The 14556-nt window shown below is 44.9% G+C and overlaps 2 protein-coding genes across 7 annotated transcripts in view; one reads left to right on the top strand and one right to left on the bottom strand.

Annotated features, from left to right (window-relative positions):
* Positions 1–1263, bottom strand: part of ZBTB8OS (zinc finger and BTB domain containing 8 opposite strand) — a 34501-nt gene extending 33238 nt beyond the window's left edge. For 5 of the 6 annotated variants that reach the window (XM_011955416.1, XM_011955418.1, XM_011955414.1 and 2 more), the window contains exon 1: positions 690–1263. In XM_011955416.1, coding sequence (XP_011810806.1) covers positions 690–822 — 133 coding nt within the window. In that variant the 5' untranslated portion in view covers positions 823–1263. Of the gene's footprint in view, positions 1–685 lie in introns of all 6 variants that reach the window. The other variant, XM_011955415.1, reaches the window with a different exon arrangement.
* Positions 1264–1697: 434 nt separating this feature from the next.
* RBBP4 (retinoblastoma binding protein 4) overlaps positions 1698–14556 on the top strand; it is a 40498-nt gene continuing 27639 nt past the window's right edge. The window contains exons 1-3 of the mRNA XM_011955410.1: positions 1698–1967; positions 2168–2315; positions 8123–8268. Of these exons, the coding sequence (XP_011810800.1) occupies positions 2257–2315; positions 8123–8268 (205 nt within the window). The 5' untranslated portion in view covers positions 1698–1967; positions 2168–2256. The remainder of the gene's footprint in view (positions 1968–2167; positions 2316–8122; positions 8269–14556) is intronic.

Genomic DNA, 14556 nt, shown 5'->3' with positions numbered 1-14556 from the left:
AACCTCTGCCTCCCAGGTTCAAGCGATTCTCCTGCCTCAGTCTCCCGAGTAGCTGGGATTACAGGCATGCGCCACCACGCCCAGCTAATTTTTTATTTTTAGTAGAGACGGGTTTTTTCCATGTTCGTCAGGCTGATCTTGAACTTCCGAACTCAGGTGATCCGCCCGCCTCAGCCTCCCAAAGTGCTGGGATTACAGGCGTGAGCCACCGCGCCCGACGTAAAATAATCATTTTTTGAAATCACAATCATAAATGGCAAAACCAGGTCTTTTTGCTAATATGATCGAGGTGAAACATCAAGTTAGAAATCCCCTAATTAGCTTTCCGAGTCCTCTAACCTGGCACACTCTATCTCACCGTTGGGAAATACATAGGAGTAACAACCCTGCAAACGCCTGAAAATATGGTTATCTTTAGAATTTACGAAGATAAATGTGATTAGGCACATGTGGAAGAAGTTCAAGAGACTGTAAATGAGAGAGGGCAGGTTTCGCGACTATTAAACCAGGTGGCTTTTTCCCTCAGCATCCCCAGGACAAGTACGAATGAGACTACAACACCCAGCACAAATGGGATCATGCTTGAAGTACCTATGGGGCAAAGGAGAAAGAGTAGCAGGAAGCCGCGGGTAAGGAGAGAGGATGCCTGTGTGCTCACATCTAAAGAGAGAAGTAAGCCACCTACTCACACTCGTACTTCCTATTGACTGGCGGATACTTGGCCTTGATCGCCTTCTGTTCCTCAGTCAAATTGTAATCTCTAACATCTTCCTCTTCCTGCGCCATCACTGCAGGATTAGACACTCTACTTCCGCCCTTCATCCGCCGGACTTCATCCCGGAGTTACTACTTCCGCTCTAGACCCCGCCCCTGAGCACACACCCCTAAAGGACCACACTCCCTTCTCGGAGTTGGCCGCTGCCCTGCTCTAGTCCCAACCCTCTCGCTTGGATCACATGTTTAAAAGGCCAAAACCCCATCTTCTGCGCTCCCTTCGTTACTAGTTCCTTCTAAAGACTAAGGAAAAGCGTGGAAGGGCACCTTGAATGAAACCCCGCTGGCTCTGAGTGGGGAGGTTCTTTTCCCGCTTCACCCCCAAAATTGATAATTAGACCCAAAGTCATTCTATATCTTTCATGTCAGTACTCTGAAAGGGTCGTAAGCTTAACAGCCTTCAAGAAAATGGCTGCCCTCGGTCCGCGGGAGTGTGTGGACTAAACCTCTCTCACGTGACCCTGGCCGGGCGCAGTCCCGTCAACGCTGTCGCGCGCAGTCGCTAGAAGTCGGCTGCGGGAGGTGTTGGGGGAGGGGCGGAGCGCGCGTCTCGGTCCCCGCGGAAAGCTACTCCGCGCGTCTGGATAGGTCGCAAGCGCGGCTTCCCCGCCCTTCCCGCCCTTAGGAGCGCTCCAATTGGCTGATGTTGGCGCGAAGGTGCGCGAGTCGGCCCTCGCGCTGGGGGCGCAGGAAACAATAGAGGCCGCGCGCGCAGAGCGAGCGCCTGCTGCTTCCCCGCCCCTCCCGCAACGCTCGACCCCAGGGTTCCCCCGGCTCGTCTGCCCGCCATGGCCGACAAGGAAGGTGAGGGTGCCGGGGCCGCCCCAGGAGGGCAGCGGGTGCCGGGGCTGAGCCGCGGCCTCGACACGGCCTAACAGTGAGGGCAGGCCCGAGTTTGCCGAGTGCAGTTCCCGGTACTGAAGGCGTGAAGAGGGAACTCCCCGCGGGGCCGGCTAACGGCTCGCCGGTTCCCTGGGACCGACGTCCGTCGGCGCTGGCGAAGCTGGCGGTGGGGCTCCCGGCGGTTGTTTGTTCCTCCTCCCGCCCTCGATATCGGTCTCTCGGCCTCTGTCCCGAGCCTCGGGACACCGCTTCCTACCCACAAGGCTCGGAGCTCGGGCCTTGTAGTCGGGCTTGTGAGTTTCGGCGCGCGCGAGCGTGCTCCGAAGGCCTGGCCCGGTGGCCTGGAACGGGTAACGGAGTGTTTGGCGGGGATGGCCCGAGGAGTTCTGGCACCGCGAAGGTGGAGAGGAGTGTGGGTACCTCTGCCGTGGGGATTTAGACAAATCACCTCCATTTCAGAGTCAGGGTGTAGGAGTCATGCTGGTAGCTTTGCAGAGGATTACCCAGTTTCCGTTTGTTTGCTAACTTAATTTGTTTTAAAAATTTTTAGCAGCGTTCGACGACGCAGTGGAAGAACGAGTGATCAACGAGGAATATAAAATATGGAAAAAGAACACCCCTTTTCTTTATGATTTGGTGATGACCCATGCTCTGGAGTGGCCCAGCCTAACTGCCCAGTGGCTTCCAGATGTAACCAGGTGACATGACTCTCCTGAACGTTATTTTGATGTGTCTTCAGTGTAGATTTCTCATACTGATTTTGTTTTCCGCTCTTCAGTCACCCGAAGAAGGCATGTGATCAAAACCTCTTGGTGACATTTTTTCTAGGCCACAAAGGCAAAATTTTAACAAAACGATTTTGTAATTTACCTGACAAGAGAAAACATATTGGCGTTTTCTTTCTCTGATACTGAATTGAATGGCTGTAGCTGATGATAATACCTGTAATAATAATAGCTGTACCAAATAATAGTACAAAACTTGTCAACTTTCAAAAACTATTACGGCCAGGAGCAATGGCTCACCCTTGCAATCCGAGCACCTTGGGAGGCCCAGGCAAGAGGCTTACTTGAGGCCAGGAGTTGGAGACCAGCCCTGGGAGCATAGACCCCCGTCTCTACCGCCCCCCACCCCATAAAAGAAAAAAGTATTACCATGAGTCTAGTCCTTACAACAAAACTTTTTTTTTTCTCTTTTTGAGATGGAGTCTCACTCTGTTGCCCAGGCTGGAGTGCAGTGGCTCGAGCTCGGCTCACTGCAACCTCTGCCTCCCAGATTCGAGCGATTTTCCTGCCTCAGCCCTCCCAAGTAGCTGGGATTACAGGCACCTGCCACCATGCCTGGCTAATTTTTTTTGTATTTTAAGTAGAGACGCAGTTTCACCATGTTGGACAGGCTGGTCTCCAACCCCCTGACCTGTGTTGATCCGCCCTCCTCTGCCTCCCAAAGTGCTGGGATTACAGGCGTGAGCCACTGAATCTGGCCTCAACAAAACTTAGTTTGAATTCTCATAGTATGTCATGGTATCTGCCTTCAAGGAGCACATTGTCTAGTTGAAGTGGCAGATACAAACTAATAATTATATATGATGACAGCAGTTGTAGAGAGATAATTAGGGTACCTAGAAAACACCTGAAAGTGGAATGGTTTTCTTATAAGGGGTTTGGGCATAGTGAGCGCTATAAAGATTAATCCCATGTTTCTTACATGTAGCTTATCTCTAATAGAGGGGATAAAATATTTAGTTTGCATTTATGGGCTGTATTAGGTGCCACATTTCAGGGGATCCAAATTAGTTATAATTAGCATAAAAGTGGCACAGAAAATTATCAGAAGGAGGAAAATTTGCCTCGGAGTATCAGGAAAGGCTTCTAGGAAGAAATGACAATGCAGAAAACAAAGAGGAAGAAATTTAGATGATACAGGAAGTTTTAACAAGACCATTGTGCCATTTGAAATAATGGATTTTCTGTTACAGAACTACCTGAGTTTTCCGAATAACATTCAAAAGCGATTGTGTGCTAAGTAACTAAATTCCTTCAAAACTCAGATCTTTTTTTTTTTTTTTTTTTTGGAGACTGAGTCTAGCTCTGTCGCCCAGGCTGGAGTGCAGTGGTGCGATCTCGGCTCACTGCAAGCTCCGCCTCGCGGGTTTACGCCATTCTCCTGCCTCAGCCTCCCGAGTAGCTGGGAGTACAGGCGCCCGCCATCTCGCCCGGCTAGTTTTTTGTATTTTTTTTTTAGTAGAGACGGGGTTTCACCGTGTAGCTCAGGATGGTCTCGATCTCCTGACCTCGTGATCCACCCGTCTCGGCCTCCCAAAGTGCTGGGATTACAGGCTTGAGCCACCGCGCCCGGCCCAAAACTCAGATCTTTAAAAGTCAAGATAATTGCAAAATGTTATTAGACTATGATGTAATTCAACAAATAATAGAAATTTGGCAGAAATTATACTAGTAATCTAAGAATGAGGCTGCTACCTTTACAGTGGCATAAGGAAAACTAGGGAAATCTGTCCTAGGGATGTTACACAAAACCATAGTAAAGAACTAGAAATTTGGAGTTGGAAGCTTTTGGGTTTTTTTTTTTACAGTTAAATGTTTTTACCACTGCCCAACAATGCAAGAAACAGTTGTACTACATTTTTGCTCCAGCAACAGTTGGAGTAAAACTCGTTTGTTTGTTTTTTTTTGTTTTGTTTTTTTTTTTTGAGATGGAGTCTCGCTCCCTCCCCCAGACTGGAGTGCAGTGGCCGGATCTCCGCTCACTGCAAGCTCCGCCCCCCAGGTTTTTACGCCATTCTCCCGCCTCAGCCTCCCGAGCAGCTGGAACTACAGGCGCCCGCCACCTCGCCCGGTGGCGGCGTAAAAGCCTAGAAGCTTTTTATCATGACCAGGAGTTCCCACATTCAATTGATCATCAGAATTGCTTGGGGAATTCAGGATAATTGGAATCATTTCTGTCAAGAGTTTTCAGTGGTAATTCAAACCACTTAAGAGCTTGTGAGCTGGACATGGTGGCTCACACGTGTAATCCCAGCACTTTGGGAGGCTGAGGCAGGCAGATTGCTTGAGGCCAGGAGTTCAAGACTAGCCTGGGCAACATGATGAAAACCCCGTCTCTACTGAAATTACGAATGTTACCCGGGCATGGTGGTGCGTACCTGTGGACGGGGCTGAAGCAGGAGGATCACCCGAGCCTTGGGAGGTCAAGGCTGCATTGAGCTATGATCCTACTACTGCACTCCAGCTACGGAGTGCCACCCTGCCTCAAAGACCTTGTGGCAGAGTACTTTATGAGAAATGTACTTGAATGCTGATTCCAGATTTACTATAGTCATATGCTAAATTGTGCTTATTGGACTAGTGGATCACAAATATTGGCCACCCCATACCTACTAAACATTCTAGAACCACTACTCTTCAGAAACTTCCCACGTAATAGAATGACTAGCTAGGTTTCGAAAGCAAGAATTAAAGACTTAATTCCCCAAAGCTGAAATCTGTACTGTCATCTTAGTAGTTTTCTGCATTAGCAAATCTATATAAATAATGTGAGAATTGGTTTTTTGTTGTTGTTGTTTTGACACGAAGGACGGAGTTTCACTCTTGATACCCATACTGTAGTGCAGTGGCACGATCTTAGATCACTGCAACCTCCGCCTCCTGGGTTCAAGCGATTCTCCTCCCCCAGTCTCCCAAGTAGCTGGGATTACAGGCACCCGCCACCATGCCCAGCTAATTTTTTGTATTTTTCGTAGAGGGGGTTTCACCATGTTGTCCAGGCTGGTCTCAAATTCCTGACCTCGGGTGATCCACCTGCCTCAGCCTCCCAAAGTGCTGTGATAACAGGCGTGAGCCACTGCACCTGGCCGAAAATTGTTTTGAGACAGGATCTTGCTCTGTTGTGCAGACTGGGTTGCAGTGGCACAATCAGAGTTGCCTGCAGCCTTGACCTCCTGGGCCAGGGGATCCTTCTGCCTCAGCCTCTGGAATAGTTGAGACTACAGGCACACGCTACCACGCCTAGCTAATTTTTGAAAAAATTTTTTTGCTATGTTGCCCAGACTGTTCTTTAACTTCTGGGCTCTAGTGATCCTCCCACTTTGGCCTCCCAAAGTGCTGGGATTACAGGCATGAGCCACCCTGCCTGGCCCTGTTGTTGTTTTTTAAGATGAGGATTGCTTACAAGCAAGCAGCCCTGATGCAGTGTTGACTTTTGTGTGTGTTCTTTTTCTGGTGTTTATTCATATCCATTTCCCCTTTTTAAAAAAAGAAAAACCAGAATTGTAGTTCTGTAACACTGTCTTCTCCTTCATTCTTTTTCTGGTTCTTTGTCTAACCTACATACAGGTAATTACAATTTTCTGTTCATATCCCTCTTTTCATTTCTCTTTTTTCAGTGTAAGGTAGATGCTCTCAAAGCTTTGCCTGTGACATCTGTGCAGAAGAATTCCTATTGATATCTTTAGACGTAATTTCTCTGGAGCTTTACCTGATTTTTCTTCTGCCTGCCGGTGTCTTCCCTGGTATATCTTACTGCCTTCCTCAGTTTGACATGTTGTAAATGGAATTATTTCTTCTATGAAGGCCTTACCCTAACTTTCTCTCCTACTGTTCCTGTTTCTTTTCATCGTAATTGGCTTTGGTTTGACATTTTCCCTTTCTCCATTTTATAGGCAGTCAATTTATAAACCCCAATGAATTCTGCTTGTGTAGGATCTTTCCCATCTAGACCAGGGGTTCTCAAAATTTTATATGCATTCTAATCAGCTGGAGGTATTGTGAGATAGATAGTTGTGCCCCACCTTCTAGAGTTGCTGATTCAATGGGTCTGGAGTAGATGTGAGAATTTGCGTTTCTAACGAGTTCCCAGATGATGTGGATGCCCTTGACCCAGTATGGAGTCCAGAATACCTTAAGACGGCATTCAGGACACTAAAGTCCGTTTTAATCGGCCTTCTCTCCCACTGTGCTCTCCCATATCAGAAGTCAGATTTGGACTTCAGCATACTTCTGTTACTTAGTAGCTGTGTGATCTTAGGCACATTGTTTAATTTTCTTCCTTTCCTTTCCTTTTCATTCTTTCTTTTCTTTCTTTCTTTTTCTTTCTTTCTTTCTTTCTTTCTTTCTTTCTTTCTTTCTTTCTTTCTTTCTTTCTTTTTTCTTTTCTTTCTTTTCTTTGTTTTGTTTTTTTTTTGAGACAGGAGGCAGTCTTTCTCTGTCACCCAGGCTGGAGTACAGTGGCAAGATCTCTGCTCACTGCAGCCTCCACCTTTCAGGTTCAAGCAATTCTTGTGCCTCAGCCTCCCGAGTAGCTGGGATTAGCCAGCTGCCGATTGTTTGGTTTTTGTTTTTTGTTTTGTTTTGTTTTTTGACACAGAGTCTTGCTCTTTTGCCCAGGCTGGAGTGCAGTGGCGCCATCTTGGCTCGCTACAACCTCTAACTCCTAGATTCAAGCAGTTCTCCTGTCCCACCCTCCCTAGTAGCTGGGACTATAGTCACCGCCACTACACCTGGCTAATTTAGTAGTAGTTCAGTAGCGATTCTCTTGCCTCATCCTCCTGAGTAGCTGGGATTACAGGCATCTGCCACCACGCCTAGCTAAATTTTGTATTTAGTAGAGACGGGATTTCACCATATTGGTCAGGCTGGTCTCAAACTCCTGACCTCAGGTGATCCACCTTCTTCGGCCTCCCAAAGTGCTGGGATTACAGGTGTGAGCCGCCGTGCCTGGCCCAGCCGCAGGTTTTTTGAGGTCAGGAATTGTGTCTTAATCTTCTTTGTACTTACATTGCGTTTAGAGCCATGTGTCTATTGATTAGGCAGTTAGTAAATATTTGGTAAATTGGTTTACTTAATGTTATTTCCTCTTCTTTCCCTTTTTTCATTTTTTTCTTTTCAATTTCTTTGCACCCTTTCCCCTTCTTTTCAATGAAAATTTTAGTAAGCAAAATTATTAGCTTACCCAACAATGGTTTGCTTTCCCTCCAACCTGTTAGTAGTGAGTGAGTAGTTAATTCCCATTTTATTCCATTAAATGTTTTACTTTTTCTCCAGAGTAATTAAGTAGAAAATGTGGCTCTTGCCTGTAATCGCTGCACGTTGGGAGTCTGAGGTGGGTGGAAAATTTGAGGCCAGGAGTTCGAGACCAGCCTGGCCAACCTGGTGAAATCCCGTATCTACTAAAAATACAAAAATTAGCCAGGCATGGTGGCGGGTTCCTGTAGTCCCAGCTACTAGGGAGGCTGAGGCGTGAGAATCACTTGAACCCGAGAGCCAGAGGTTGAAGTGAGCCAAGATCGTACCACTCCATTCCAGCTTGGACGAAAGAGTGAGACTATTTATTTAAAAAAAAGAGAGAGAGAGAAGAAAAGACTCTTAATGACTTTTTCCCCTCTCTTAAAACCTGATTGTAGTAGTGACTTTTACGTACACATATATTGTTGACTTCACTGTCTCCTGATGTTACTAATTTGAATAGTGACCATATGTTGCCGTTACAGACCAGAAGGGAAAGATTTCAGCATTCATCGACTTGTCCTGGGGACACACACATCGGATGAACAAAACCATCTTGTTATAGCCAGTGTGCAACTCCCTAATGATGATGCTCAGTTTGATGCGTCACACTACGACAGTGAGAAAGGAGGTAGGAGTCTTAAAAGTGAAAGAAGTAAAGATGTGTGGGTCATAATCTTTTTATGTTTTTGAATTATAAAAGTTCTATCCAGTTTGATAAAGTAAACTGTGACTTTAGAAACAATATTTAAGCTTGAGGAAAGCCTGAGTTTGCAATGGTAGATATTTATATTAGAGTTGTAGATATCAGAAGAAATATTTAACACATCCTTGGTTCTGTACCTTTACAATAAACTTTCCTCAGCTGGTGCTGGCAGGGAGGATTTCTGCAATTGAAAGAAGCAGAAATATATATTATTGCTGTACATTCTTGATTTATTTTTTATTTTTTTCAGAGTCTCGCTCTGTTGCCTAGGTTAGAGTGTAGTGGCGTGATCTTCACTTGCTGCAACTTCTGCCTCCCAGGTTCAAGCGATTCTCTTGCCTCATCCTCCTGAGTAGCTGAGATTACAGGCACCTGCCACCACGCCTAGCTAATTTTTGTATTTTTAGTAAAGACAGGGTTTCACCAAGTTGGCCAGGCTGCTCTTGAACTCCTGACCTCATGTGATCCACCCACCTCAGCCTCCCAGAGTGCTGGAATTACAGGCTTGAGCCACTGCGCCCATCCATATTGCTGTACATTCTTAAGATGGGAGATACCTACCCCTAAGGAGGTGAAAATTGGTTTGTGTGTGTGAGTAGGTGTAAATAATTTTACTGGTCGATTGTCTAAAGCACAGATATGCACAAAGTACATAGGATATCTATGGTATTAAAATTTCATGGGACTGGTGGGGAAGGGGTAGTTCTTAAAAGATTTCTTAGAGGAGCAGTAGTGAAAAAAAAGGTTGAGAAACACTAACTTAAATTACCCTTTCTAGGTTTAAAGTGGTAGAAATGACTTAACCATGGCACTCCCTGTATGTCTAGAAACTAAGTTCCAATGAGTTGTTTCATTATATCCTATTTTTAGGCCATAACCTAAGGGTTTAACTGATCATGACATGCTTACTCTTCCTTTTTTTTTTTTTGGAGATGGAGTCTTGCTCTGCCGCCCAGGCTGGAGTGCAGTGGTGCGATCTTGGCTCACTGCGACCTCCACCTTCCAGGTTCAAGCGATTCTCCTTGCCTCAGCCTCCTAAATAGCTGGGACTACAGGCATGCACCGCCACGCCTGGCTAATTTTTTATATTTTTAGTAGATGCAGGGTTTCATCATGTTGGTCAGGCTGGTCTTGAACTCCTGACCTCAGATGATCCTCCTGCCTTTTGTTCTTGCTGCTACTTAGGCACAAATACTCTAATTGGTAGTGTGATAAATTGTAAAACTACATATATGTGTGTATATATATTTATATTGTGTTTGTGTGTAAAATTATATAATTATATATATAATTTGTTAAAATATACATGTTTTATATATTTCATAATTTTGTAATATATATATAATTTTACACACAATGTAAAAAACACACCCCTTCTCCCATATAATAAACCTTTCCCCGGCCACGTGCGGTGACTCACGCTTGTAATTCCAGCACTTTGGGAGGCTGAGACCGGTGGATCACTTGAGGTCAGGAGTTCGAGACCAGCCTGGCCCAACATAGTGAAACCCTGTCTCTACTAAAAATAAAAAATTAGCCACACGTGGTGGCACACACCTGTAAGAACCCAGCTACTCAGGAGGCTGAGGCAAGGTGGCATCACTTGAACTCAGGAGGCGGAGATAGCAGGGAGCCAAGATCTCACTATTGCACTCCAGCCTGGGCATAAAAAAAAGGGGAAACTCCATCTCAAAAAACAAAAACCTTTCCCCTGGATATCACTTGATGTATTGTGATATATTGCTTTCTAAAGGATTTATCCTGTGTGTTGGATCACTCATTCAACAAATATGTTGAGTAGTTTTGTATGCCAGGTATAGAATATGCAATATAGGTTCAGAATTTGCTTTTGTGGCCTAATATAAGCAATTATATATAATATAAGGTCACCTACCTCCTTTCGATGGCTATATAGTAGACCATAATGATTCCTTATTGATGGACATGTAGATGGTTTCTAATTTTTTGACTTCAAAAGCATAGTTTTGCTGTAGAAATACTCTCTAAGTAGAATGTTGTATCAAAGGACAGGACCATTTTTGAATATAATTGATACTGCTAAGTTGCACTCCAAAAAAAGATTTGAAGTCCCACAACAGCGTATGTATTTATGTGTGTTTCTCCATGCCCTTGCCAACACTGGACTCAATAGAGCTCATTCTCAGTTTACATTGCTTTTTTTATTTGTGATGTTGTGCTTACTTCATATTTCCCTTGAGCTACTTATTTATGTATTTTGCCCATATTTCCTTTTGAGTATCTCTTCATATAAGGTAAATTACACCCTTTCCACCCAGTAAATAGGTGCAGATCATTTTCTAGTTTAACTTAAAATCTTTAGTCCTGTTATTGATTAGAAGCTGTAAGTTGCTTTTTTAATGGGGCCTTGCTCTGTCATCCAGGCTGGAGTGTGCTGGCATGATCTTAGCTGACTGCAGCCTCCTTATGGGCTCAAACGATCCTCCTACCTATGCCTCCCGAGTAGTTCTGGCTGTAGACATACACCACCATACCTGGATTTATTTATTTTTATTTTTTATTTTTTTGAGCCGGAGTCTGGCTCTGCCGCCCAGGCTGTAGTGCAGTGGTGCAGTCTCTACTCACTGTAACTACCGCCGTCCGGGTTCAAGCTATTCTCCTGCCTCAGCCTCCCAAGTAGCTGGAATTACAGGCGCCTGCCACCACATCCAGATAATTTAATTTTTTTTAAGAAATGGCGCGTCACTATGTTGCTCAGGCTGATCTTGAACTCTGGCCTCAATCTTTCCATCTCAGACCTCCCCATTCAATGATTTTGTAAAGTATGTATTCATCTATTGTTGTCTTCTGGGACTTTTATGTTTGAGCCATTAAAACTTACCGTTCTGGTATTTAATATGGAATCAGAATCCAGCCATTTATTCCTAAATGATTGAGTTTTTGTTGTTATTTTGAGGCGGAGTCTTGCTTCGTCACCCAGGCTGGAGTGCAGTCGCACAGTCTCGGCTCACTGCAGCCTCTGCCTCCTGGGCTCAAGCAATCCTCCTGCCTCAGCATCCTGAGTAGCTGGGATTGCAGGCATGCGCCATCATGCTCAGCCGATTTCCACTGTATTTTTTGTGGAGGAGTGGGTCTCACCACATTGCCCAGGCTAGTCTGAAAACTCCTGGGCTCATGCAGTTCACCCACTTTGGCCTCCCGAAGTTCTGGGCTTATAGGCCTGAGCCACTATACCTAGCCAAAAAAATTTTTTTTATTCAGTCAACCATTGATGGACACTTGGGTTGATTCCGTATCTTTGCTGTTGTGTACAGTGCTACAGTGAACATACAAGTGCATGTGTCTTTTTGGTAGAACAATTTCTTTTCTTTTGGGTATATACCCAGTAATGGGATTGCTGGGTTGAATGGTAGTTCTATTTTTAGTTCTTTGTGTTTTTTTTGTTTGTTTGTTTGTTTGTTTTGAGACGGAGTTTCTTGTATTTTTAGTAGAGACGGGGTTTCTCCATGTTGGTCAGGCTGGTCTCAGACTCCCAACCTCAGGTGGTCCACCTGCGTCAGCCTCCCAAATTGCTGGGATTATAGGCATGAGCCACCATGCCTGGCCCTATTTTTAGTTCTTGGAGAAATCTCCACAGACTGCTTTTCACAGTTGCTGAACTAATTTGCATTCCCACCAGTAGTGTCTAAGTGTTCCCTTTTCCCTGCAGCCTCACCATGTTATTTTTTACTTTTTAGTAGCCATTCTAACTGGTGTGAGAGGCATGTATCTATCTGTTTTGATTTGCATTTCTCTGATGATTGGTGATGTTGATCTTTTTTTTTCCACGTTCGTTGTCCGGTTATATGTCTTCTTTTGAGAAGTGTCTGTTCATGTCCTTTGCCCACTTTTTATCTTTCTTTTTTGTTTTTGAGACAGTCTCGCTCTGTCACCCAGGCTGGAGTACAGTGTGGCAATCTTGGCTCACGGCAACCTCTGCCTCCTGGGTTCAAGCAATTCTCCTGCCTCATCCTCCTGAGTAGCTGGGATTACAGGCACGCACCACCGTGCCTGGCTTATTTTGTATTTTTTGTAGAGGTGGGGTTTCACTGTATTGGCCAGGTTGGTCTCAAACTCCTGACCTCGTGACCCACCCGCGTCAGCCTCCCAAAGTGCTAGGATTATAGGCGTGAGCCACTGTGCCCAGCCTAGTTTTCTTTTTTAAGAAACTGGTATCTCGCCCAAGCGCAGTGACTGGCATCTGTAATTACAGCACTTTGGGAGGCCGGTGCATGTGGATTACGAGGTCAGGAGTTCAAGACCAGCCTGGCCAACATAGTAAAACCCCATCTCTACTAAAAATACGAAAAATTAGCTGGACGTGGTGGTACGTGCCTATAGTCCCAGCTACTTGCAAGGCTGAGGCAGTAGAATGGCTTGAACCCGGGAGACAGAGGTTGCAGTGAGCCGAGATCGAGCTACTACTGCACTCCAGCCTGGTTAACAAGCGAGACTCCTTCTCAGAAAAAATAAAAATAAGTAAGTGATGTCTCTGGTCTTTAGTCCAAGTTTTTAATAAATTATTATATATTTTACTGAGGCTGGTATTCTTAGTTGTAAGGTTCATGGGCTCAAAAAGTGGCTCAGTGGTAAAATTCACTATGGTAGTTACCTTGTTTGAGGACATGGTATTGACTGGGAAGACACTGTTCGTACCTTCTAGGATGATGGGAATGTTTTATATTTTGACCTGGTGCGTACATATGTAAAAATTCATCAAGCTACAACAATTTGTGCACCTTTACTATATCATGTTATACCTCATGTTTGTTTTAATAGTATTTATATGGAGAGAAACCAGCAAAATAGGAAGACAAGTTGATACCTCAGCCTTTCTTTTCTACTTCAGATTGGCCTTTTCGCATACCAGTTTCAACACCTATTTATTTATATTACTATATGTATATTTTTTCAGACAGAGGTCTCGCTCTGTTGCCTGGGCTGGAATGCAGTGGTGTGATCACAGCTCACTGCATTCTCAGCCTCCCAAGCAGTTAGGATTATAGGCATGTGCCACCGCATTCAGCCCCTGAAATGGTTTTTAAATGCAATTTACATTTCTTTGTCTAACCCTGTCAATTTTTTATTTTTATTTACTTTTTTTTTTTTTTTTTGAAACGGAGTCTAGCTCTGTCGCCCAGGCTGGAGTGCAGTGGCGTGATCTTGGTTTACTGCAAGCTCCACCTCCCGGGTTCACGCCATTCTCCTGCCTCAACCTCCTGAGTAGCTGGGACTACAGGTCCCTGCCACCATGCCCAGCTAATTTTTTTTGTATTTTCAGTAGAGATGGGGTTTCACTGTGTTAGCCAGGATAGTCTTGATGTCCTGAACCCTGTCAAATTCAACGTTGAGGGGTGTATGCAACTTCGGTAACACTGATGTTAATAAGTTCTGATAACCCAGTAACATTGGGCTGGCCCAATTTTCAATTTTGAATACACTAAGTTCTTCCTACTGTAGTTTTGTTTATGGTGAAGGAGGCCTATGTTTAATATATGCCCAATACTGAAATAGCCAACATTATGTAGTGGTTACCCTTTGCTCCGTGGGCTCTGTGCCAACTGTGGCTTCTCCTTTGTTATTGGTGCCTCTTTTCTGGCAGCTATCCTTTTTTTTTTTCTTTTCTGAGACAGAGTCTCTCTCTGTTGCCCAAACTATAGCGTAGTGGTGCAATCTTGGCTCAGTGCAACCTCTGCCTCCTGAGTTCAAGCAGTTCTCCTGCCTCAGCCTGGGACTATAGGCACGCGCCACCATGCCCAGCTAATTTTTGTATTTTTAGTAGAGATCGGGTTTTGCCATATTGGCCATGCTGGTCTCGAACTCCTGACCTCGTGATCCACCCATCTTGGCCTCCCAAAGTGCTGGGATTACAGGCATGAGCCACCATGGCCAGCCATTTTTTTTGGGGGGGGGGGTTGTCATTGGAGATACGATGGGGATTCAGTTCCAAATCACTGCAGTAAAGCAAATGTATAAAGCAAACCACACAGTTTTTTTGTATGTTTACATTTTACTGTAGTCTCCTAAGCGTGCAATAGCATTATGCCTAAAAAACAATGTACATGCCTTAATTTGGAAATATTTCATTGCTAAAAAAAAAAATGCTGGCCGGGCGCGGTGGCTCAAGCCTGTAATCCCAGCACTTTGGGAGGCCGAGACGGGTGGATCACGAGGTCAGGAGATCGAGACCATCCT

This window comes from Colobus angolensis, unplaced genomic scaffold (genome assembly GCF_000951035.1).
Source record: "Colobus angolensis palliatus isolate OR3802 unplaced genomic scaffold, Cang.pa_1.0 Scaffold4, whole genome shotgun sequence".
NCBI classification, from domain to species: domain Eukaryota; kingdom Metazoa; phylum Chordata; class Mammalia; order Primates; family Cercopithecidae; genus Colobus; species Colobus angolensis.
This window is presented reverse-complemented; position numbering and strand designations above follow the sequence as displayed.